The 25,652-nt window shown below is 39.8% G+C and overlaps 1 protein-coding gene across 1 annotated transcript in view; it reads left to right on the forward strand.

Moving 5' to 3' along the window:
• Positions 1-2,458: 2,458 nt before the first annotated feature.
• The window catches only part of CLEC1A (C-type lectin domain family 1 member A), a 28,872-nt gene continuing 5,678 nt past the window's right edge, over positions 2,459-25,652 (forward strand). The window contains exons 1-3 of the mRNA XM_075553349.1: positions 2,459-2,576; positions 15,644-15,742; positions 17,768-17,944. Of these exons, the coding sequence (XP_075409464.1) occupies positions 2,459-2,576; positions 15,644-15,742; positions 17,768-17,944 (394 nt within the window). The remainder of the gene's footprint in view (positions 2,577-15,643; positions 15,743-17,767; positions 17,945-25,652) is intronic.

Genomic DNA, 25,652 nt, shown 5'->3' on the forward strand with positions numbered 1-25,652 from the left:
CCTTGGGGGCTGTCATATTCCTTGTATAACCAGTGTCTATGAGCATCATAGTGCTTACACCATGGACAGTGGGGTGGAAATGTACTCGAAGTGCTGCCTACCTAGGACCATAAAACCAGGTTTATTCTTACTTTAGGTTCCCTACAGTGATTGTTTAGCATCCCTTCCATACGTGAAGTTGCTCCTCCCCCTTTACCATACCCACCAACAGAAAGATCAGTGCCTCTACTGGAAGGTAGTTGCTCCCTTCCCCTGTCTTAATTTGATTTTCAAGTAAGGTTCTCTCATTTCTATGGAAGGCCTGTTGTTTGGTCACACCCTTGTCTCAGAAAGTATTGACTCTTTTGAAGTTCTTTTGGAATTTAACTGTGAACTCTTGTTGGCAAGTGTCGCTTATCTTTTCAGTTGAATATTTGAACTCATTTGGAGATAGATTCTATTTTTAAAATGTTGTATTAGGGGCTCATACAACTCTTATCACAATCCATACATACATCAATTGTGTAAAGTACATCTGTACAATCATTGCCCTCATCATTTTCAAAACATTTGCTCTCCACTTAAGCCCTTGGCATCAGGTCCTCTTTTTTCTCCCTCCCTCCCTGCTCCCCCTCCCTCATGAGCCCTTGATAATTTATAAATTATTATTTTGTCATATCTTTCCCTGTTCAACATCTCCCTTCAACTCCTTTTCTGTTGTGCATCCCCCAGGGAGGAGGTCACATGTAAATCCTTGTAATCGGTTCCCTCTTTAGAGTCTATTTTTATTTGAATACTGAGTACTTGTTTTTTGTAAGCTGTATAAAATACACAAATCACCCAAGCAGGAAATACTGTCTTCTTGGATTTGACATTGTGTCATGTACACAGTGTAGCCTGTATTGATATGTTTTATGTACTATGTATAGAGCCCTAAATATGGAATCAGGGCAACTTTCTAGACCAGGTTGACTAGAGAAAGAAATCCAGAGACACTCATATGTGTGTAAGAGAGTGCTTTATATAAAAGAGCAATTGTATTTTAAGAAAACATGCCAACCCAGTCCAGATCAAGTTCATAAGTCCGATATTACCCATATGTCTGATACTAGCCCATAAATTCCTCTTTAGATTCACATAGCACATGCAATAGTGTACAATGTAGGAAGATCACAGACTGGTGGGTGAAAAGTCTTGTGGATCCAGTGGTGGTAGAAGCATTTCCAGGGCTCTGGCTGCCGTCGGTGTGGCTCCATGTAGCTTGTCAATAGTATTGTATAACAGAAAGAGTGTGTGTCCCGCCTCCCAGGTGAAAGAAAGCAGAATCCACATGAGAAGGAATCATCAGGCATCACCATTTGATTGATAGGCTGAACTCTACCCCTTGACTCTTAATGTCCTCGAGTTGACATAGAATTATGTAACTACCACAGTAAATGAACTTGAATTTCTATTATATCATGGATTTTGTATTTACTGGGGAAAAAACATACATCCTTTGTATTTCAAGGGAATCATAATGCCTGGCTCTATTGGAGTCCTTTCTTGTCCTCAAAAGCACAGCACTATGTTAGACACTGTGTCAGTGTTGTGCTTTAACTTCAAGTAGCATCTCATACATAGGTGGAACGCAGACAATTTCTGACTAGCTAAATGAAGAAATGGGAAAAAAATCTTGAGTATAACCAGAGCGATGTTTTTGTGTTCTATAAGATCGTGACTATCATCAATAAACTGCAAGGCTGGCCTCTTTTTCTCAATTCAATATCTCAGAAAGTATGGGTGCACATTTCTGATTAACAGGTTCCTGTACAAAGTGACCCACAGGGGATCGATATGGATTGGCATCGACTCAATGGCAGTGAGTTTGGGTTTGGTGTTTGGTATCATGTGAAATGAGCCCTGACAGTACTGTGAGCTAGGCAGCAGGCTGTTAACCAAAAGATCAGGGTTTCAAACCCATCAGCTGTTCCCAGGGCGACCAATGAGGCTTTCTGCTCCTACAAAGATGTACAGTCTCAGAAACCAGGGAACATTTCTCGTCTGCCCTATAGAGAGTCGCCATGAGTTAGAATGAACTAGATGGCAGTGGGTATATTGGGAAGGAATCCTGGTAGCATTGGGCTGCGTGCTCATCTGCTAATTGAAAGGATAAAAGTGGGAACCTCCCAGGCTGTGTTCCGCTCACCCAACATTGTCTACTTTAGATTCTATAGCTCACTGCCATGGCCACACACATCTCAGAGACAATATTCATAAAAACACTTGCTATTTCCCCTCAGCCAGACCTATTTGGCATTCAGGGTATGAGCTCACTGGAAAGGGGCTGGGCCTCAGCAGGCAGGAACTTGAGCCAGAGATTCTCCCTGCTACTTTCAGGAGAGGCAAACATTGGGAATGTCTTTCAGTGCCTGGGCTCCTAGACGCTCTCACAATACCCACAGGGCCACAACTCTGTCTTAGCCCTGCCAGCTTCCAGATGCATGCCAAGTACAGCAGCACAAGGGACATGCTAGATGATGATGGGGGCACCACCCTAAGCCTACATTCTCGCGCTTCTACAGTGACCCGACGCCTGGAAGGACCTCAGCAAGCAGGTACGCTGACTCCCTGAGTCCAGAGAGAACAGAGCTCTTGAGAATAGCGAGAGCTGAGGATACGTCTCAGTGAATTGTAGAAATTGGAGGGAAGGAAATGCTTTTATGGTTTATAGTCATTGTGTGACTGTGCACACTTGATAATCTGTGTGCCACATCTATATCCATCTGAACACTGAAGCTGAGCGTGCACAGACGTACCTTCTACTGAGATACCGTGACTGGCATTGTAAGGACACATTGCAGCAGAGGATTTGTTGCTTTCTCTATCATGCACGTTTAGCATATAAACATGAGACTGTATAAAATTAAAGCAAAATCTTCCCCTTCCCGCCTCCCAGTGAAGAACAAATCTCATGTTTCTTCTTACCTTCTGGTATCTGATTAGGAAATAGAGTTTCATTAAAAACTACCTTTTGTGTAATTTTGAACTTAACAGTGTCAGAGTGAGATTTCCAGAAACATGGTTCTTTGTTATAATAATCCTACACTTTGAAGTTACTAGTCCTTGAGATATTCATATCACCGCAGGTGGTCAGTTTTGTCATCTGTGATATGAGATTAAAACAAATGCTTTCTAATGTCCCTTCAGCTCCGATGTTCTGTGATTTGATCATAAAAAAGTGGTCTCAGATGAAAGTATACCTAATCTCTATATCCTTTAGCTCTATTAAGTCCTCCAGAATATTAGTGGCATGATGGAATCAAATTATGATAATATTTTATTGATACATTCAGTCTTCAACTATTCATGTCTTAGTAATGAAAAGTGTTTCTCCACCCCCACCCCCACCCCCATTGATGGAGAAGAGAAAATTGGCATTCACAGTGAAAGGGCTTATTTCTTGGGTAGCTCAGTCAATCTAAGATGGAAATTTCACTTGAACTATAGTGAAAGAACTTTACACTAGCATATAAGCAGGTCTAGTTTCTAATAACAAGTATACTAATTACTAAGTGTAAACTGAAACAAGTTATTTATATACCCTTGGGTTTTAGGTGCCTTATTTATAAAATATATATGATGGCAAAAGCTTATTATGTCCCACATAGTTTTCTTCATATTAATTTGAACTACTGTAAATGAAAAAGGAGTATGGGTGATGTCGTGGTTATGCATTGTGCTGCTGAGTTCCAGGGCAAAAGTTTGAAACCATCAGCCATGTACCTGGAGAAAGATGAGGCTTTCTACTCCTGTAAAGAATTCCAGTCCCAGAAACCAAAAGGGGCAATTTTACTCTGTCCTATGGGCTCGCAATGAGTTGAAAATGATTCTTTGGCCGTGAGTTGGGTCTTTATTGTAAAGCAGAACTAACCAAACCTCTGGTACCTGTTGTTTATGACAGCAATGGTGGTCCAGTGATAGAATTCTCACGTCCCATCTGGGAGAGCAGGGTCCAATCCCTGGTCAGTATACCACATGCTCAACCCTCATGTGCCTGTCAGTGGAAGCTTGGGTGGTCCTATGGTGCTATAGAGGTTTCAGATGACTTCCAGACTAACACAGACTGGGGAGGAGGCCTGATGATCTACTTCTAAAACCCAGAATGGATCACAGTGGTCAGATCAACAACAGATTATTGGAATGACACAGGAATCGTTAGCAGTGTGTTCTGTTGTTCAGAGTCAACACGAGTCAGGTCCTACTCAAGGACAACTAACAACAACAATAAATATTTAATTTGGAAAAGTATGCGAAGTGCTGGATGCATCAGAGACACTAAAAAAATGCGCGTTTTCTTTCACTCTATTCCATTACCAGGATTCCTAGTGGTTCAGAGGTTAAGTGCTCAGCTTCCATCTGAGGATTCAGCTGTTCGAAACCACTATCTGTGCTGTGAGAAAAGAGATGGAGCAGTCTGCTCCCAGGACAATCAATCAGAGCCTTGGAAACCCAGGAAGGTGTGCTACGCAGTATGATAGGTTCACAAGGAGGAATTCACCCTGTGCCAATAGGCTTTTCTGGTTGTTTTTTCTATTTCTTGGCAATTCCTAAAGCATTCTTTTCTGTTGATAGAAGTTTGGTTCCTAAATTTACCCTGTGGCAATAGGTTTTTCTGGTTGTTTTTTTTTCTATTCGTTGGCAGTTCCTAAAGCTTTCTTTCCTGTTGATAGAAGTTTGGTTCCTAAACTCCCAGTAAGCTGTCCGAGGTCCTAGGGAATTTCCAGTGTTCTTAATGTGAAGCAGAGTGACAAAGGCAGGGATGTCAGCTTCTGTGGGCACAGGATATGTGTAATAGGGTACGCTGTGCTTTCTTCCAACAGCTCTTGCAAGGGGTCAGTTCCGTAGGGTGTGGCTTGGAATAGCCTGTGTATAGCTTCATTTTTCATCTTTGGCCGGAGGCAGGAACTCCCCCAGAGGTTGGTGATCAGCATTACCAGGGAACAGGGTGTACAAATGAATTATGCTAAGGGTGGAGAGTGGAGAAGGAGTCAGAACATGATAGAACACTAGCTCCAGCAGCTGGCTGTCTCTTGTAAGAAATGGGAATTGAAGCAGTAGGGGTGTTTTCAAAAGGGCACACATCTGGAAACGGTTATCTTCCACTACATGTGTGATACCTTGTTTTCATTTAAAACTCACGTCCATGGCTATTGAGATGATTTTGATTCATAGCAACCCTGCAGGACTTAACAGAACTGCCCCTTGGGGGTTCCACAACTATCAGCTGTGACAGAAACAGACTGCCTAAGTTTATACTTACAGAGTGACTGGTGACTTTGAAACCCCAACCTGCCCCACCTGGCTAGCAGCCCATGTGCCACTAGGCCTCTTGGGTGTTATTATAGGGACCTATTTCTTTCTTTTTTAAAAACAGTTTTATTTTATTTTATCCACATCATACAATTTCGCAGTTCAATCATCACCAAGGAGAGTTATACAAGCTTTACCACAATCAAGTGTAGGACATTTTTTTCTCCCTGTACTCATTGTTATTCACGTAATATTTTTTTCGATTTTGGCAAAAAATATACACATCAAAACATTCACCAATCCAACAACCTCTACATGTATAATCAGTGACATTGATTATCTTTGTGTTGTACAGCCATTATGGTGATCCCTATCCAAATTCTTCCACCGCCATTAAAATGAACTCGATGTCCCGGAGTAAAAGCTCTTTCTCCTTCACCCATGGTGACCATGGTGTCTTTTCTTTCTGTCATTTTTAATAGTAGCTTTCTTAAAATGATATTAAAATGTTATAAACTTCTATAGTTAACCCCTTCTAAAAAGAATTATACATACATCATCACAATCAGCTCTAATGCCCTCTCCCCATTCTCACACCCACTGATAGCCCGCCATTTCCCTTCCCCGCCTTCCTGGTAAACCATTGCATCAGTTATTGTCTCTATGCACCCAGTCCTGCGCTTCCTAATCTGGGACAAACACCCAAAACAATAAATAAAAGGACAAAATAGAAATAAGAAAACACCAATAATAAAAAGATAAAAATGACAAATAAGAAAGAAAAATTCATCAGCGATATTATGAAAGCTAGAGAAGAAATGTATTTCTTGGAAGAATCAAGAAAATCTGAGCATAGAGCAAATTCAGGCTGGGTCAAGAGAGAGGTCAACTGACTATATATCATATTGACCATAATCAAGTTTACAATGACCTCTGTCTGATATCTGAGAGTAAATCTGTCTTTGCCTGTGGCCAGAGTGATCTGCCAGAGGCTCAATCTGACTACATAGTCTTTAGATGGATTTTGGCTCTGTAGGCTGCTACATCTTGGCTGTTCACAATTTAAACTCTGATACTTTTGCTTTCATCATATTTGAATTTTGTTATTGGATGACACAAGCTGATGTGTTTTCCGTGAGAACTTCCTTGACACCTCACTTTCATGGCTGCTTGTTTGAAGACAAGCCTTTAAGCCCCCTGACACTATTCCAATTGATAGCCAGGCACCATCCGCTTTCTTCACAACACTTTCTGTAGCACCCTTACCTTCAGTGATCTCCTCATGAAGGTGAGTATGGAGCAGGGCAATGTTATCAGCACTAACTGCTCTTAGATTGGGGATGGAATTAGGTGGGAGTCCAGAATCCATCTGCTTGTCCCCAGGTACAAATGACTCTGGTTTACTTTGGTGGTCATATAATGACAAAAACAATAAACAAAACCAGAACCAGCAAGATCATCATCATCATCATCAAGAGCAACCTATCAAACAAAGAAACAAAACAAACACAAGAAATAAAAAACAAAATAAACCAAATAGGAAAACATTGTCAATTGTCCCCTTAGTGTATAATGTGATTGCATTGATAACAACAGGAATTTATCCAATCACATAAAATTTAAGGTACTGTTGATATTAGGGGTGTGTGCAAGTCCAACTGAAACCTGCAATCCATCAATTGCTGCTTTGTACAAATTGATTTATTAATGGATTGAGCTCTGTTTACATTGAGCATGGGGATTGGTGCTAGAGGAAACTTTCCTGCATCATCTTCTACAAAGGCAGACCCTTATGTCTCAGGCCTAACCTTGTCATATTAATGCCAGTGGAACATCAAGGGACCAACTAAATGGTGGTTCTGGGTCTCCTTTCTTTGGGGTGGCCACCCATTGCATGCTCTGCCATCAGGGTATTTCAGTCCTAAATTCAAGGGTCTAAGTAATGTTGAGGTAAGGCCCAGTCTGTTCAGTCAGCCTTCCACATTGACTCCTTCTGGTGTGGCCCTTGGGAGATGCTATGTTCCCTGTAATACCCACATCTAAGGTCATCATAGTGCCCAGTCCATGGTGCTGATGACTGATAGTTGAGTAGTGACATATTCAAAGTGTCTGCCCATAGAACGAGATTTATTCTCCCCTTAGGTTCCCTGTGATCATGGTTGCTCCTCCCCATTTACCCACCAAATCTACTGTAGAAACATCAGTGCTTCCTCTGGAATGCAGAAGCTCCCATTTCCTGCTATTTATTTCTTAGATAAACAGATCTGCTATAAATTTACTGATAAAATAACGAGCAAAGATATCACTCTGGGGATTTTTTTGCAACATGAATTATTCAGCCTTAACCTAAAGTTGTGGCAAATTAAGATTGGATGATCTAAATTTTTTTCCCTTTGGAGTTAACGGAAAGAAATTATTTTTCTTTCTTTCCTTTATGTGTATAAAATATCCTTGAATCAAAATATGTTGAAAAATTCAGAAGGTGGAAAGTAAAAATGAAAGTCAATATCCTGTTATCATCTTTCCAAAGACGTGTTTGGAGTGATGTCATGCCAAGTACATTCAAAGTACTCAGAATCGAGTGCTATTTATGATATAATGGATTTTTATGAGACAGCTTGTTGTCCAACACAATTCTCTCCTAAGAAAATAGAGGGACTAAGATGCTACAATAAAAACGTGTGTGTTTCCACAGATAGTTTGCTCAGTCCTAGCTTTATTGATAGAAGTGGAGAGGAAGTCAACGTTTTCACAGAGGGAAAGGCTGCCAAGAGGAGCTGGTTTTGACATATGGCAGGAATTGAGGGGTGATATGAGGGAGCTGGGGGATACCAGGGACAAACAGACACAAGAGGGAAATCAGGGTGGTTAAAAATAACCTCCAGGTCTTCAGAAAAACATAAGTAACATTCTTTGGTTCATTCTAGACTTTGAAGGAGCAATTGGAAAGAAGTAAAACTGGAAAGTTAGGAAGGGGGAAGGGGCTTTGTTGTCCTATTGAGTCTATGTGTCTATGCATTATATAAAATTGAAGTCTTTGGGGGATTTTAAACTGAGAGTAACCATCAGTTCGTGTCTTGGCTGCGATGGGGAGGACGAATTCAAAGACCATGAACCTGAAGGAGCTGATAAGTGGTTTTTGACTTGTTGAGGCCTGATATTGCAGGATTATAATCTGAAGTAATATGGTAGGAATCTGATATGAAAACAAATGATGAGGAGGTGGAGTTGATAGTATTAGAGATGGGCTGCATGTGAGAAGATAAGGGAAGGGAGGCCTTAAATTGACATAGCTCTGCCTGGTGTGATGCAGATGCTGCTGCCATTCATTGGAGAAGGAACTATGAGAGAAATAGAAAACACTATACATTTACTTTCATTTGAGGTGCCTGGGAGTGGAAGGGCACGCAGAAGTCAGAGCTGCGTACGTATAGGGAGTTTGTGGTTTTATGTAAAAAGGTAAAAGGACCAAAGTGCCAGGAGAGAATCTGAGGGAGCGTCCACGATGGAGAGGAAGAGAGGCCTATCAAAGTTACCGAGAATGATTCTCAACCTGTGGGTCACGACCCCTTTGCGAGTTAAATGACCCTCTCACAGGGGTCACCTGAGTCATAACAGTAGTAAAATGACAATGATGAAGCAGCAGTGAAAATAATTTTATGGTTGGGGGCTCACCACCACATGAAGAACTGTCTGAAAGGGTCGCAGCTTGAGGAAGGTTGGGAGCCACTGAATTAGCATGATAGAAGAAGGACCAAGAGGGCAAGGCAGCAGACAATAAATTAGCAAGAAATCAAGAAAGCAGCAGACAATACCTTTGAGAATAATAGATGGGTTAATGTTAATAAAGAGGTCAGTGGGCTTTTTTTTAAGGTTCAAGTAAGCATCAGGCAAAAAAAATTATTTTGGCAGTAAGGAGAAAGGAAATTATCGTGATTTTTTTATTAGTAGCAGTTGAGAAGGTGAACTAGTAAAGTATGCTGTGCAATTTACTTACTTTCTTTCTTTTCTGAGAAACCTGATTGTAAAGATAAGAGGTGGTTACTACTGAGGTATTACAAGGTTGAGAGAGAGGGCTTTTTTTTTTTAACTTGTCAAACTCAAAACTCACGGTCATTGAGTCAATTCTGATTCATCACAATTTCTGTAGGGCAAGCTAGGAGTCCCTGCGGGTTTGTGAGGCTACCAAGCTTTACAGGAGCAGAACAGACAGTGAGATCAAACCACTGATTTGTGGCTAGCAGCCACACTGGTAACCTACACCACACAAAGTCCTTTATTAAAGGTCATTTTAGAGCTTAAAAATAAATGCCGGCACACTCTATCTTAACAGGATAATGGAGAGAAAGCATGGATTGTTGTTCCCAAATCCACGCTGAAGGTCAGATGTGACCCTATTAAAAGGACATGAAAAAGTGCTTGGGTTAAAAAAAAGGCAAACAAAATTTAATTATCAGTTCAAGTTCCATCTTTGCCCTGTTCAAATCAAATGCCAATATTATTCCATTCCTCCTCGATTTTCAGCTCCATTTCCTCAACTAGAGCATAATCCCCTAACTCAAATCTGATTAATGCAAACCTATGGACTACTATGATATATGGATTAACTCCCAATTAATAATAAATTATTACATAAAAGTATCTTTAAAGCATATCCATTAAGTACCAAACATGTAGGCACAGAAGCATCCCTGTTTCTGGGGTGCTTATGCAATGAAAGTGATATTCTAAACCAATAGTTGTAATAAATTTTATTTAAAGATATTGAAGACATGGAGGGGGCACTGATGCGCATAGGAAAGAGTGACTGAACAGCTGACTGGCTTTAATGATGTGGGCTTTCCTAGAGCAGGTGCTGCCTAACCTGGGTCTTCAGGGCTGAGGCCAGGTTTTCCGGACAGAAAGAAGGTCACTGGGTGAACATCTGGTTACAAGGACCACATGTGCAAAAATAAAAGCTGAGTGTTAAGAACTAGCATGGTGTACGTGTAGAAGGATAGTGTTTTAAGAAGTAAAGTTAAAGACAAGAATTCGCTTAGAAGAGGAGGACATGTCAGTTTGGGATTAAATTTACATCGGGATTAAATAATTCATGGATTTATCTACTGAAAAGGCCATTGAGCTGAGGAATGAGATCCTCAATGGGAAGAGGCATATGAGGAGAATTTGGGAAAATGCTCTAAAAATGGGACTTTATACCCTGGCAGCATGATCAAGTGTATATCTTAGGAAATTAAATGGAGGATGTATGGCTTAATCCAGCTGCTACTGAGATGAAAGTGAAAAGTTGGATATGTAGCATAACATAACGTCTTTTCGATTGTGCCATTTTGTGGACTTCCGTGATGACACTGCCAGGCAGGGGAGACCATTACCATGAGATTTGTTCAGCAGGGCGGCAAAATGACTTAAAATTCTCCTCTTTGGAATCAGAATGCTCGGACAACACTTATTGTTCTGTCCGTTGTTGCCTTTGCGACATTGAACAAGTTGATTATTTGGTGCTCACAACGTTGCATCCAAATTAAGAGCAAAACTGCTCCCTTTTGGGATGATTTTTAGGAGAGCCCAAAACACGTTTCAGCATGTAGAACACACTCAGTAACATTTTTAGTAGTACCTCCGTGTCCTGAGGTATAGCTGCCCCTTCTAGGACTCAGTGACCACACTGTCAACTGGGGACTAATGGTACTGTTTATCTCTTAGAGGCAAGAGGAGAGATCATTCACAAAAGGCATTTAGCTCCAAGACTCAAGGATGTTATCAGTTATTAATAATAATGCCATTTTTAACTGTCTCTCAAGAAATGTAACTACTTGATTGAATTATAAAATCAACTTACCTATGTTTGGTGCAAATGGAAGAGAGAATACATCTTCTCATTGCTGTGAGCTAGACATCAATGGCATTCTAGAAAGAGCTCTTACATCCTGTGTCTGTGCTCTTGAGAGAATGGGGAAGATAAGGGGCACTTTTTAAATGGCATGAAAATGGAAATCGCTTGGAATGCCCTTTGAAGGGAGGCGGACCTGGATTTCCAGGCACACGGACTAGCGCCCTCAAACTACCGAATCCGAAACCAGGGAGAGGTAGACTTGACTTGGGTGAGGCTTTCAGTGATGAAGAGAAGCTGCTGTAGAGAAAAGATTTTAAAGTTAAAAGATTAACAGAAGTCAGCTGTAGATGATCAGTGTCCTTTGATTGGAAAGTGTTGAAAACACAGCGATCTCAAAGAATCACATAAGTGTTTTTGAAGTGGGTGCCTTGGCCACCAAAGTGTTAGACAAGATCAACAGTTATGAACCACCAGCTGCTCCCTGGGAACAAGACGAGGCTGCCTGCAACTCTTTATAGATTTACAGCTTCAGAAACCTAATATGGGGTCACTGTGAGGTGGAATAAACTACATAGGAATGTCTTTGTTGTTATCTTTGTTGTCTCTGGGAATTCTGATTCGTAAGGAATTGAGCTGGTAAACACAGAAACCTCAGGATCAAATCCTGGCTCTGTCACTCACTAGCAATGTGGCTTGAGCAAACTATTGAAACTCTGAGTCTTTTCAAGTTTTAAGACCCCGTGCATTTCTGACATACCAAGAGATAATGTCTGCGTCATGTTTTGTCGGCCCTGGGCATAAAGGAAGCCAAACGTTTCCCTCTCTGGTGCATGATGCAGCGTAAATACTTAGAATGACATCTCTCTTTATCTGTACAGTTTCATGTAACAACAAAGGAGTGGGTATGCAGAATTTGACCCTAGGAGTATAACCTTTTCTAGTATGGTTACCGTAATAGGATACAGGAAAGGGATGTTGGTTTTCTCTATATATCTAATTATTCCTGGGGATGTTTAAACCATTCCTAGGCTTGTCCACACCTCTTTGCTAAACATGCCTCAGGAGACAGCAAAGCGTTCTCTTCCCCAAAATAAAACCATAATAAAGCCAAACCAAGCGGGAGCACATTTTTGTGCAAATCTGTCTTGTTCTAGGGAGGGGTGGTCCCTTGAGGGAGACCTCCTTAACATCCAGGGCATTTGGAAGAAAACTCTCGGAAACAGTAGACCCAGAGCAGGAGAAAAACATCGCTCTCAAGGGAGAAATGCCATCAAAGAGAACTAAGTAAAGGAACTTTGATCTCGTAGGCTTTGGCTGAGACCTGGTTTCGTAGGAAATGGTCACACCAGTTTAGCAACTCCCTGGAGTAGTCTCTGCAGATGTCTGTAGATGAGACAAGGTGGAAGCCAGTGGGAGGGGAAGGGAAGGGAGAGCAGCCATCCAAATCATCCAAAGTGGGAAAATCTCTGAATTTAACCAGGAAAAGAAGAACCTTGGAGGGGAATTTGAAACAATGAGGAATCATTTGAAATGAAACATTAGTATGAAAAGGAAAACATTCGTAGGAGTTAAGCAGTGTCTCTTTTTCTGTCCTAGAAAAATACACCCCATTGAAGAGGCGTGTATTGGTTTTTCTCCTGGATGTAATATAATCTCTATTGAATAACATTCTCAATGTCCAGGCCTCATGTCTGAGTCAAGTTTGGATTCACTCTCTTTCATCCTTTGGCCACAAAATTACCTTAACACCTGGATCACACAAGGAAAAGCACTTCATTTTAACCATTGAGAAAAACCCCAAAGCCAACTCCCTGCCATCGAGTCCATGCTGATTCTTAGTGACTCCCTGGGGTTTCCGAGAGGTAACTCTTTACAGGAGGAGACAGCCTTGTCTTGTTTCCTCAGAGCTGCTGGTGGTTTTGAACTGCCGACCGTGCGGATTGCAGCCTAACACATAACCACTATGCACCAGGGCTTTTTAGGGCTTGATAATTAATTTTAACGGAGTTCTTCTTCTCCTTTAACTTCTTTATACTATTTCTCTTTTGGGCCAGGAGAACATTAAAGAGACAGGGTTCTTTGTTTTTTCTATCTTTACAAATAAGCTGGAGAAATTGTATATGTATCCGTATACGTTGCCACGGAAGCCATTCTGATTTATGGAGACCCGTGCACGGATGTTAGAACTGTGCTCCATAGGGTCAGTGTCTGGATTTTCAGAAATGGATTTCCACGTCTTTCTTCTGAGGTGCCTGTGGGCAGATTCAAACAGGCAAGCATATTAACTGTACCGCTCTTTATAACAGACATCTTGGTTTATTTATTAGTCCAACATTGATTTAGCTCTTATATTTCAGCCAAAGCTTTCCATTCCAGGATACAGTAGCAATTAAACAACCTATGATTCTTTTAAAGAAGGGACAAGAGATACAACTCAAAAGAAGCAAATCATAGATGTCATGTAGTTGATGGTTGGTGCAATGGAGAAAAAGCCACTGTGGACAATGGGGTCCCAGAAGCACTGTGTCGAAGGACATCATGCACATGGTAACTTTGAAGGGGCCATGCAGAATTTAGAAAAGCCTAGGGTTTGTGAAGAGGCCTAACTTCAGCTAGATTCTGCCTCTGTTTCCATTCCTTTACATTCTGATGGTGCAAAATGCCTCGAGGGCCAACGCATGGAAAGGAAAATTTGACCTCTACCCTAATAGGCTACTCAGAGGAAAGGAGAGAAAGCAATTCTCTTTCAGATCTGTTCGTAATACAAACTCTCATACAATGAGTGTATAGAAAATAATATGGCTTGGCAATGTGTTTAGCTGAGTCTGCCCTGTGCTGACAGAACAAACTGCTAAAAACATCAATAGATTTTAAAAGTCAAAGTATAAACTTTCATTTTAGAGAACGCTCTGTCTCTTTAAAACATACACACTTTGTTGTTGTTGTTGTTAGGTACCATAGAGTCAGCTCCGACCCCTAGAAACCCTGTGCAAAACAAACAAAGCACTGCACAGTCCTGCATCAACCTCACCAGTATTCCTGAGCTCAGTGATGCAGCCACCAGGTCAGTCCAGAGCTTAGGAAATGTGCATCGTGAAGTTTGGTTCTCTGGCTGTCCCCACTGGGGAACTTCCAATCTCAGGGTCCAGAGATAAGCTGATCTCTCTCTCTCTCTCTCTCTCTCTCTCTCTCTCTCTCTCTCTCTCTCTCTCTCTCTCTCTCTCTCTCTCTCTCTCTCACACACACACACACACACACACACGCAAAGCCTTAAACCACAAGTTACTTAAAGCACAGAGTCACCTCAAAAGAAATGGAGCAATCCCCCCTGGAAAGGTGAGAGGGCACCGTTGCCTCGACAGTAGTTGAGATACTCTTCGCTCTGCGGTCACCCCTGAGAGTGGCGATGAGGGCTTCGTCTACGGGAAATACTTGCATTATTTAGATGACACTTTCAAAGGGGAGGGGATTGCCACTCTGCAGATGGTCAAGCCACTTGCTACTTAGTTCCTCCTTGAGTCTCCTCATACATCTTTTCTTTCTGTTTTTTTCTGGGCTGCTGTTCTGGTCAGCGTGTCTCAGAATGATCTTCCAGGACAGTCCTGGATCAGAATTTTGCGGAGGCCTGGCTTCACAGTGAAGGTGGTTACCACGCCCGTCTCATAGACCCCATTGCTCATCACTTGTGTCACAGGGCCCTTTGTTCATCCCCTTAGCAGAGAGGCAGAAGCTGCTCTGTCCCTGTTATTAATCTTTCTCGAGTTAAGTACTCATCCACCTACTCATTTGAATATGTATTCATCCTTCATGTGTCAGGCACTGTTTACAGTGCAGACAATATACTGTGGTGAACAACACTAACCAGCCCATTACCTTTATGGAATATATATTCTATGAAGAGGGGACAGATAGAAACCAAACAAATAAAAGCCATGTAAATATCACCAAATGAAATTAAAAATCAAATGTAGAAAAAGATGATATGCTATAAAGGGACTCATCACCTCACCCAGGCATGTGTAATGAAGATGGAAATTGAGTAACAGGAAGTAGCCCACCAATAGTTGGTGGGTGAATTAATGAGTGCAGAGAATGCAAAGGTGCCAAGACAGATAAAGACAAAATAAAAATTCACTATAAGCAGGGCATTTATCTGAGAAGAGACAGAAACTGGTCAGAAGTTAGACCGGGTACAGGGTCATACAGTACTAATTCTCTGTACAACTATGGAGTTACCCATTTCTAGCTAATCAGTTCTCACAGCACATCTCTAATTTTGACGAAAATAAGGTTTTGCAAGCAATCATATAAAGATAATAATATATAACTTGATCCAGAGCAAAATTGGACTTAGAGAAGAGGAGGCACGGGTGGTATGAAAAACACACACAAAAGAATCGAGTTATCCGAGAGAATTTGGCATTGAGCTGATGACAGAGGGATGTTCATTTTCCATTCATTCTCTGTTTCTGTGTAGAACCAACTGCTCCACCTGCTGCTGTGAACTTAGATCTCTATCTCTCTTGTTCCTTGCAGATCACAAGGCTCCTTCTTCCACCTGGCGACCCATGGCCCTGACTCTGCTGGCTTTGTGTTTGGTGCTCTTGATTGGCCTGGCAGCCCTTGGGCTTGTATGTAAGTTAGGGCTCTGATTTAGGGCATGATCCTGAGATCAACCCAATTAATGGATTGTTTTTACTTAAATCCTGGAGCCTGGGGACAATTTGATGCAGCTGATTCAAATGGTACTGATTTAAGCGAAGACTCAAGTCCAGGAAGAAGCATTGAATTCCAGTGATCACTAGACAAGTAGGCCCATCCATCCTATTTTGAGTTAAGATTTTTTTTGTGTGTGTCTGTTCACACATATTTAAATTGAAAATAAGTTTAATGAATCCATGACTTCACCTTCTTCCTTATCACCAAAGAGCGGGACTGCTGTAGGATTTGCTCTCCTTATCATGGCTCAGTGGGCCAGTGCCAAGAGACAAAGTTTTACTTAGATGCCATCCAGTCAGTATAAGGAAGGCAGCGGTTCGCAACATGTGGGTCGCGACCCTTTTGGGGGTGGAACGACGCTTCACAGGGCTCGCCTAATTCATAACAGTAGCAAAATGACAATTATGAAGTAACAATGAACATATTTTTATGGTTGGGGCGTCAACACAACCTGAGGAACTGTATGAAAGGGCCACGACATGTGGAAGGTGGAGAAGCACTGGTCGAAGGGAAGGCGGCCTGGTGGGACAGTGGATGGCTAACCACCAGGTCAGCCGGGAAGCATGCTGGGACCTAAATCATTATGCTGTTTGCTCAAAGGGCCTGGAAGTTTACAGACTCATTTTTGCAGGAAACTTCTGAAAATAAGAAAATAAAGATGGTAAAGGCCAGTGCAGAAATTTTTACTTTTCACCCTAGCAAAGGCAAGGTTTGCCTCATGAGATTGAGTCCCAACATCAATGTTTCCTAAAGAGTCGAACAGAATGGCTCAGGAAAGTAAGTCCTAGAAAGTGTTTTTGTTTTTTCCCCTTTGGGAAAAAACATGCTTTTTAAACGGAGCAATTTGAGTATGCAGGAAAAGTGTACAAAAAAAGATACAGATTTTCATCCAGCTTTTCTCCTTCCTCCACAGTTTCTCCTATTATGAATATCTTGTCTTTCTGCGGTACCCTTTTTACAGTGAATGAACCAATCTTGATACATTGTTATCTGAGGTCCATAATTTACCTTCAGTTTCCTTTGTAGGTGTGCCTGTACTTTCCTATGGGGTTTGACAAATGTATAACGTCATATATCCATGACAGTTGCATGTCGATTAGTTTCACTGCTCTTAAAATAGTTTATGCTGCACCTATTCATCCTTTCTCCCCTATCCTTGACCTTTGGAAGACAACTGCTCTTTGGCCAGATGACTTTGCCTGTTACCGAAAGTCATATAGTTGAAATCATACAGTATGCCTCTTTTCTGAAATAGTATTTTTAAATCTATTAACATGCAAAGTATGTCTTCCATATCTTTTTATAGTTTGCTCATTTCTCTTTGTTGATGAATAATACTCTATTGTGGGATGGACTGCTCTTTATTTATTCTTTGACGTGAAATTAGTGTAGCTTCTGCAACTTTCTTCTATTTAGTATTGCTATTTGCTTTCCCCATCTTGCAAGTTTTAGAGCTTTTGCTGTTGTATCTTATATCTTAATATTTAAAAATAAATATATCTACACTAGTTTCATGTTTTTCTCTCAAACCCTTTATTTTCTTTAATTAATTTTTATATGATTAACTATTGCTTTACAACTAGCATTTTATCTTTTTAAAGAAATGTAATGATATATAAGTTTGTGAGTTTAGCCTAAGTAATCATTTGAGAATGTGCATAAAAATATTTATTAAGCAGTAACATTATCTACAAATTTACTCCTGAAATCATATTCTACTATTATGACTCCACATTTTCAGGTGAGAAACCAGATTTAGAAAAGTTAATTTGCTTCACTTCATAGAATTTATTATGTATTAGCACACAGATTTGAATTTAGACAATCTGAGATCCTGCAGTCTGAAATCTTAAGCAATATAATACTTATCTTCTCCATATGTAGAAAAAGACAAATTTATGACATATAAGCTGCCCAGTCTGACTTGGTGACTTGGATTAGTTTTTCAGTTCTATCAGCTATCCATTTCTCAGCAAGACAGCATCACTCAAATGGAAGAAAGATTGGGGAATCTTTCCCAACAGTTGCAATCTCTTCAAACCAAGAACCGGAAGCTTTCAGAAACGGTGCAGCGTGTGGCTGAAAAACTCTGCCGCGAGCTTTATAACAAGACTGGAGGTAAGTGGACCAGGGTCACCAAGTCTTGCCTTTGGCCTCACAGTATCCTCCAATGGAGGGTGAAAAATGTTATCAGTGTATATGACAAACATGCATTTTTTCTTTTTCTTGTTTTTTTAAAAATACTTTTATTGGGGGCTCTTACATCTCTCATCACAATCCATACATTCATCCAGAGTGTCAAGCACATTTTGCACATATGCTGCCATCATCATTTTCAAAGTGCAAAAAGCAGGAAAAGCCAAATAAAACAACAAAGGAAGTCAAAACCAACAAAATAATGCCAGCAGCAGCAACAACAACAACAACAACATAACAATAACAAAAAGAAAGCCACTGACAAAAATGGAAAAGCCTATAAATAGTTCAAGGTCTGTTTTTTGGACTTTACAAGTGTTTTCCAGTCGAGTCTGATGGGGTGCCATACTCTGTCTCCCAAGTCTATTTTTGGTCTTCCCTGGGAGTTTCATCATTCTACTCGCCCTACTGCTCTGCTGCATGCCATCAGTGCCTCCGACACTTGTTACTTTCTGAGTTTCTTGAATTGAGCTATTTTTGAGGGTGTTAGGTGGTATCTCAGAGTTGTTTTAGTTTGCATTTCTTTTATGGCTAATGATCAGGAACACTTTCTCATGTGATTATTGGCCATTTAGCATTCTTCCCTTGTGAAACTTCTGTTCAGGTCCATTGCCCACCTCATTAGTGGGTAGTTAGGTTTTTTTCTAATTGTAAGCTTGCAAAGTATTATAGATTTTAGTAATAAGGCATTTCTCTGATGTGTTATTGAAAAAGATGTTTTCCCAATCTGTGGGATATCTTATTACTCTCTTTGGTGAATTCTTTCAATGTACACAGGTGATTTATCTTCAGTATATTCCACTTGTCAGTTTGTGACTCCTGTATTTGTATCCTTCCCTATTTCTAATAGACTATGTATTCCCTGTGCCAAGGTTCTCAGGCTTGTCTCATTTTCCTTATTAATGGCCCTAAACATTTGCAGTTTTACCTCACGATCTGTGATCCACCTTGAGTTTAATCTTGTGCATGGAGTTAGATAAGGGTCCTACTTCATTTTTTCTACAAATAGATATCCATTTTTTTCCAGCATCACTTATTGAAGAGGACATCTACTTCTCATTTGATATTTTTTAACCCTTATCAAAAATCAGTTGTCTGGATGATAATGTTTTTATTTCTGGGTTTTCAGCTCTTTTCCATTGGTCTGAATCACTGTCGTTATATCAATACCATACTGTTTTGACCACTGTGGCTGTATAATACATGCTAAAGTCAGTTAAAGCAAACCCACTTTGTCCTTCTTCTTGAGGAGTTCTCTACTAATTCTGTGCTTCTTCCCTCTCTCCATATGAAGTTGGTAATTGGGTTTTTCCAATTCTTTGAAGAAGGATGACGGTATTCATATTGGGATAGCATTAAACTTATATAGAACCTTGGGCAGAACTGACATCTTTACTATATTGAGTCTTCCAATCCATGAGCATGGGATAGTCTTCCATTTGTTGAGGTCACTCTTGGTTTCTTATAATAGTGCTCTGTAGTTTTCCTCATACAAATCTTTTGTTTTTCAGTCAGTGATGTCCCTAGATATTTCTATTTGTGTTTGTCTATTGTAAAGGGTACTACCTTTCTAATTGCCTCTTCTGTGATCTTGTCTGACGTATACAGCATTCCAATAAACTTCTGTTTGTTGATTTTGTATCCTGCCCCTCGGCCATATTCCTCTATCACTTCCAAAACTCCACTTGTGGAGTTTCAGGTTATTTTCAATATATAAATTCATATCGTCTGCAAATAATGATAGTTTCACCTCTTCCTTCCCCATTTGAATACCTTTGATGTCTTTTCTTTGTCTTATGTTGTTAGCAAGGACCTCCAGTACGATGTTAAATAGGAGTGGGGACAATGGGCATCTTTGTTTGACCCACTTTTTCAGTGCAACTGTTTTTATCTTTTCTTAATTGACTACCATGTTGGCTCTTGGTTTTTCATATGTAGCTTGTATAATATTGAGGAATTTTCCTTCAATTCCTATCTTCTTGAGTGTCTTAAACAGGAATGGGTATTCAATGTTGTCGAATGATTTTTCCACATCTATCGATATTATCATGTGGTTCTTAGAATTTTTCATGTCAATGTGGCGAATAATACTAATGGTCTTTTATATGTTGACCCATCCCTGCATCCCTGGTATGAATCCCACTTGGTCATGGTGAATTATTATGTTTATATGCTTTTGTATTCTATCAGCTATTATTTTATTTGGTATTTTTGCATTGATGTTCATTAAGGATATTGGTCTGTAGTTCTCAATTCTTGTGACATCCTTTCCCGCTTTAGGTATCAGAGTTATACTAGCTTCATAGAAAGAGTTTGGGAGTTTTCCGTCTTTTTCTATGTTCTGGAAGAGTTTGTGTCAATTCTTCCCTGAATGCTTGGTAGAGAGTTCTCCTGTGAAGCCATCTGACCGGGGGATTTTTTTGGTTAGTAATCTCTTGATAACCTTGTCTATTTCTTCTATCGCTATGGGTCTGTTGATGTTCTCGACATCCATCTGGGATAGTCTAGGGGGGGATTGCTTTTCCAAGTATTTGTCCATGTCTTCCAAGTTGTTAAATTTGATACAGTACAGGCCTTCAAAGTACTGTGTAATTATCTTTTTTATTTCATTAGGGTCTGTTGTAATTTCCCCTGATTCATTCCTCATCATTGCTATTGAAATTTGTCCATTCCTTTCTTTGGTTAGGTTTGCCAGTGGTCTATCAATTCTGTTAATTCTTTCAAAGAACCAGCTTTTAGCTACATTATTTTTTCCATATTTTTATTGTTTTCCCTCTCCTGTATCTCAGCTCCGATTTTTATTATTTCTTTTATTTTCTTATTAGTAGGATTGTTTTGTTGACCGCTCTAATTGGTATAAATTTTGTGCCAGCACATCAACCATAATTTTTCTCTTCCTTTTTCATGTGAGCATGTATTGCTATCAACCTTCCTCTCATAAATGCCTTTGCTGTATCCAAAAGATTTTGGTAAGTTGTATTTTCATTCTAATTGGTTTCTAGAAACTTCCTAATTTCATCTCTGATCTGAGCCTATATCCACTCCTTTTACAATAGAGAGCTATTCATCCTCCTATTGTTTGCCCTTGTTTTCCTCAGCATCCTCTTTTGATTTCAAGCTTTATGGCATAGTGGTCGGAGAGAGACATCTGTGTAATCTCTATGTGCTTGAATTTACTCGTTCGGCTTGTGTCCCAGCATGTGGTCTATCTTCAAGTGTGTGCCATATTAATTTGAAAAGAATGTGAATTTTTGCATGTGGATGGAAAGCTCTGAAAATATCCATCAGGTCAAATCTTCCAATTGTGCTGTTTAGATCTGTAGCTTCCTTCCTATATTTCTTTTCCTGTCATCTGTCTTTTTCAGAGTATAGTGTATTAATGTCATCTATTATAATTATTGAGTCTATGATTTCTTTTCTCAGCTTTTGGAGTGTTTGATTTATGAATTTTGTAGGTCTCTCATTGGGCACATCTATTTAATATGCTCACTGGTTCTTGGTCCACTGTTCTCTTGAGCATTATATAATGCCCCTCCCTGTTTTTTGTTATGGCTTGTACCTTGAGATCAATGTTGTCAGAGATCAAGATTGCTACCCCTGATTTTTTTTTTTTGCATCGCCATTTGCTTGGTATATTTTTCTCCACCCTTTAATTTTCAACCTGTTTTTGTCTGCTAGCTTGAGATGTGTCTCCTATAGGCAGCAGAGCAATGGGTTATGTTTTCTGAGCCAGTTTGTTAGCCTCTGCCTTTTAACTGCCTGAATTCAGTCCACTGATATTCAGTGGTATTACATCCATCTGTGTGGACTCTGTGATGTCATCTTGTACCTGTTGTGTTGGGTGTTTTCCTGCCTGCCTATCTTACCAGTTTGTGGTGTGTGTGCGTGTGTGTGTGTGTTTCATTCTTGCCTTCCTTCCACTGTTGAACTAATGCTATCTTGATGGCTGTTTTCTCTTTGCTGCCCTCTTGTTGGAGTTGCTTTATGTGATGGTCTCTTATTTGAGCTCAGTTAATGTTAATATTCTGCCCATACTGGGTCAGCAATGATCTTTTGTAAGGCTGGGTTTCTTTTTATGTATTCTTTGCATTATTCCTTGTTGGGAATACTCTTACTTCTTCATCTATCTTAATAGATAATTTGGTCAGGTATGGTATTTTTGGGTTTGCATATTTTCCTCCAATTTTTGGAATATGTTACTCCACTCCCTCCTCTCCTTCATCCTCTCTTCTGATAGGTCTGATCACATTCTTATTTGTGTTCCTTTATAAGTAACTATTTGTTTTTCCCAAGCTGCTCTTATTATGATTTTCTCCTTTACCTCATAGTTGGATAATTTAACTATTGTGTCTTGTTGACTTCTTTTTGGGATTCAGTGTGGCTGGTGTTCTTTCAGCTTCCTGAAAGGTTGCCTGATTTTCATTTATTAAGCTGGCAAAGTTTTCCTCTAAGAATTCCCTCACTATTTTTGCTGTTGACTTCTTTGTTGAGTCTTGTTCTGGTAGTCCAATTACTCTAATATTGTTCTTTAGCTTCTCTGATTGTCTTATTTGATTATGTTTCCCGTTTGCTAAGGTCTGCTTGGTTAACCTCTAGGTCAGTGGTGTGATTCCTCTGCATCCTCAAGTCTGTTGGCAAAGTCTGTTAATTTGCTTCTGGATTTTCTTATTTCATCCCTTAAGTCTTGTATTTCCATTTGGTGCATTGCCTTTGTCTTCTCTATCATTTCATCCTTTTTCTGTATTACTTCCTCATATCTTGTATGACTCCAAGAAACATTCTGAAAATTTCTTTCTGTGGAAGGTCAATGTCTGCTTCTTCTATGCATGTGATTAGGTTCATGACTTCTTTGGCATTGTCTTTAGTTTCTCCTGCTTTTCATTGAGGCTGTTGGGGTTGGTTGCTGTTTATGTGTTATTTTAGAGGAGCCTTGTGCCATCTTCCAGAGTTGAAGTTGGGGGACTCATATGAGTGATTCTATGAACTATCTTCAGGTAGCTGCACTGGGGGGTCAGACTACTGCTATATCTTCCTATAGTTTCATTCTTACCATAGGCAACCAGTATTCCACTGTTTGGAATGTGAGTTGGATAGTCCTCTTATGGGAAGCTGGTCAGGTGGTTGTAGGCCCATGAGGGTGATGTTTCACTTGCTGATCTCTCAGTAAGCCATAGTGGTATGTCTCACAGGGCTTGGAGTACCTTGGGTGGCGTGTGGTGTTTCCCTCTCCATCTGAAGTGCCATGCATGGCGTGTGGGTGTACCCTCCTTCGTGTAGAACACCATAGATAGCAGGCAGAATTATCCTAGTCATAGAGATAGCTGTGGACATTGGGCAGATGTTCCTGCAGCAGAATGGAGCACCACAGATGGTCAGTAGGAGTTCCCCCAGTCACTTGAAGGGCCTCAGGGTGTAGGGAGGAGTTCCCTCACCCCCCAGACATTTGAAGGGGAGTTTCCCCCGGCTGCTGGGTGAAACATACAGTTTTTTTAATTTACTGCTTGACAAACTCTATAGTGTTCAGCTCTCAGGATCATAACCAGATGTTGAAATCACGTGGTTAAATTATGCATGAATTACATTATGTGAATGGTGTTGTTGTTGTTAGGTGCCATTGAGTCAATTCTGACTCATTGCAACCCTAGGCATAATATAATGAAACCTTTCACAATCCTACCCTGTCCTCAAATTTATTCTTCTGTTTGAGTCCATTGTTGCAGCCACTGTGTCAATCTCATCAAGCGCCTTCATCATTTTTGCTGTTCCTCTACTTTTCCAACCATGACATCCTTCTGTAGGGACTAGTCTATCTTGACAACATGTCCAAAGTGTGTTAGATGAAGTCTCACTATCCTTGCCTCTATGGAACATGAACTGTATATATTTAAATATGAGTATATTTAAATACATATTTAATATATGAATTTTAAAAATTGCCATCAAGTCAATGCAAAGCATAGTCCCTATAGGATAGGATAAAACTGCCTCTGTGATTTTCCAAGCCCGTAAGTCTTTGTGGGAGTAGAAAGCTGAGTCTTTGTCTCTGGGAGCAGCAGGTAGTTTCGAACGGATGATCTTGCTGATTGCAGCCCAGTGCATAGTCAGTACACCACCAAGGATCTAATACATGAATCATTTTTTTTAATTCAGAGATTTTAAATAGAAGAAAGTAACTTAGAAGAACTGAAATAACACTGCAAGTAAATAAAGTATGGAATGTTTTCCATTTATCTTGGTACATAGAGATATAATAGTAATTCACACTTCATAATGTGGTCATAAATTCTTCCCCTTAAGAAGTTAACAATCTCAATTACAAGTTGACAAATGTAAGACTTATAGAGGGTTCAGGTAGACTGAATCTAATTTATTATAAATGAGAGAACACATTTGAATATAGGTAATATATGATTTCAGAGCCTGAGGTTTAAACATAATATTTAAACTCAGGACAGTGTGACTGGGTGACCCCAAATTGTATTTCAATAAAGGCCACAAAAATCGCAATGCCAAATTGGAGTTGAGCTAGTCTTTAATGAACAAAATGGGGGGAAAAAACAACCTAGAAGCAATATCTAAGTCCTATGTTTGACTGTTTTTTTCTCTTAAAATTAGTGCTTCTCCTTTTTGGGAGGTTTGGGGGTCCATAGTTGTCTATTCAAGTCAGCCTACTTGATACCTTTAACATAGGTGCATAGGAATTGATAGGTGCTTTCAAGTCTCCATATTTAATTATTTTTCTGGAACTCTAAAATAAGTTAAAGACTCCTCGTCTTCCAGGCATCTCTTTCATCACAAGCAAACTTTCTAATTGTGTGGCTACCCAGTAAATAATACTACTATTGATACTTCTGTCAGTGGACCCATATTTCCCCCCACATAACTATTGACCTCACTGGTCCCAATCTTCTGTCTGACAATGCTTAAAAATTTTTTTTCCAACATAACTTATCACCAGGAAGTAATCTAGGTTTTTCTAAAACAATGGTCTTTGACTTTTACACCCAATTGTATAAAAACAAAACAAATCAAAAGCTGCTCAAATAAGCAATATCTAAATTAAAAATATCTAAATAAAAAAGATATTTTCAAATGTAGTTATGAAATTGTACATTTTCATACAAATTGTTTATACATTTAGTTAGATACTAGTTATCAGTTTTATTTTACCAGTTTCCCATTCTCACTTCCTTCTTACCCATCATATATATATATCTTCCTATTCACTCATCTACTCATCAAATGTTTAATGAGTGTCTATTGATACATACAGTATAAAATATATGACGATTTCTGTTCTCCTAGAAGTATTATTCTGAAAGAATCTAAGTTGTCAAAAATAGCATCAGTCCCAACAGAAATTAGCATTTATAGAGTTCTTTATACAAACATGCGAATATACTAATTGGATTTTTTATCCTTTATTTTTTCTTTACAATTCTCCTCTTAGGTGAAAGTATTCCCAGTCCCGGTTTGGGTTTTACAAAGGCTTACGCTGGTCTTCACTCACCAATGATTCTACCTAGGTTCACTCTTTTCCTTCTGGTTGAATTTTGGGGCAAACAGGGTCTCAAATAGCTCAAAAGCTATTGTCAGTTTGGTTTATCATTCAGGTTTTAATATGTGAATG

Source organism: Tenrec ecaudatus, chromosome 6 (assembly GCF_050624435.1).
Source record: "Tenrec ecaudatus isolate mTenEca1 chromosome 6, mTenEca1.hap1, whole genome shotgun sequence".
Classification (NCBI taxonomy): domain Eukaryota; kingdom Metazoa; phylum Chordata; class Mammalia; order Afrosoricida; family Tenrecidae; genus Tenrec; species Tenrec ecaudatus.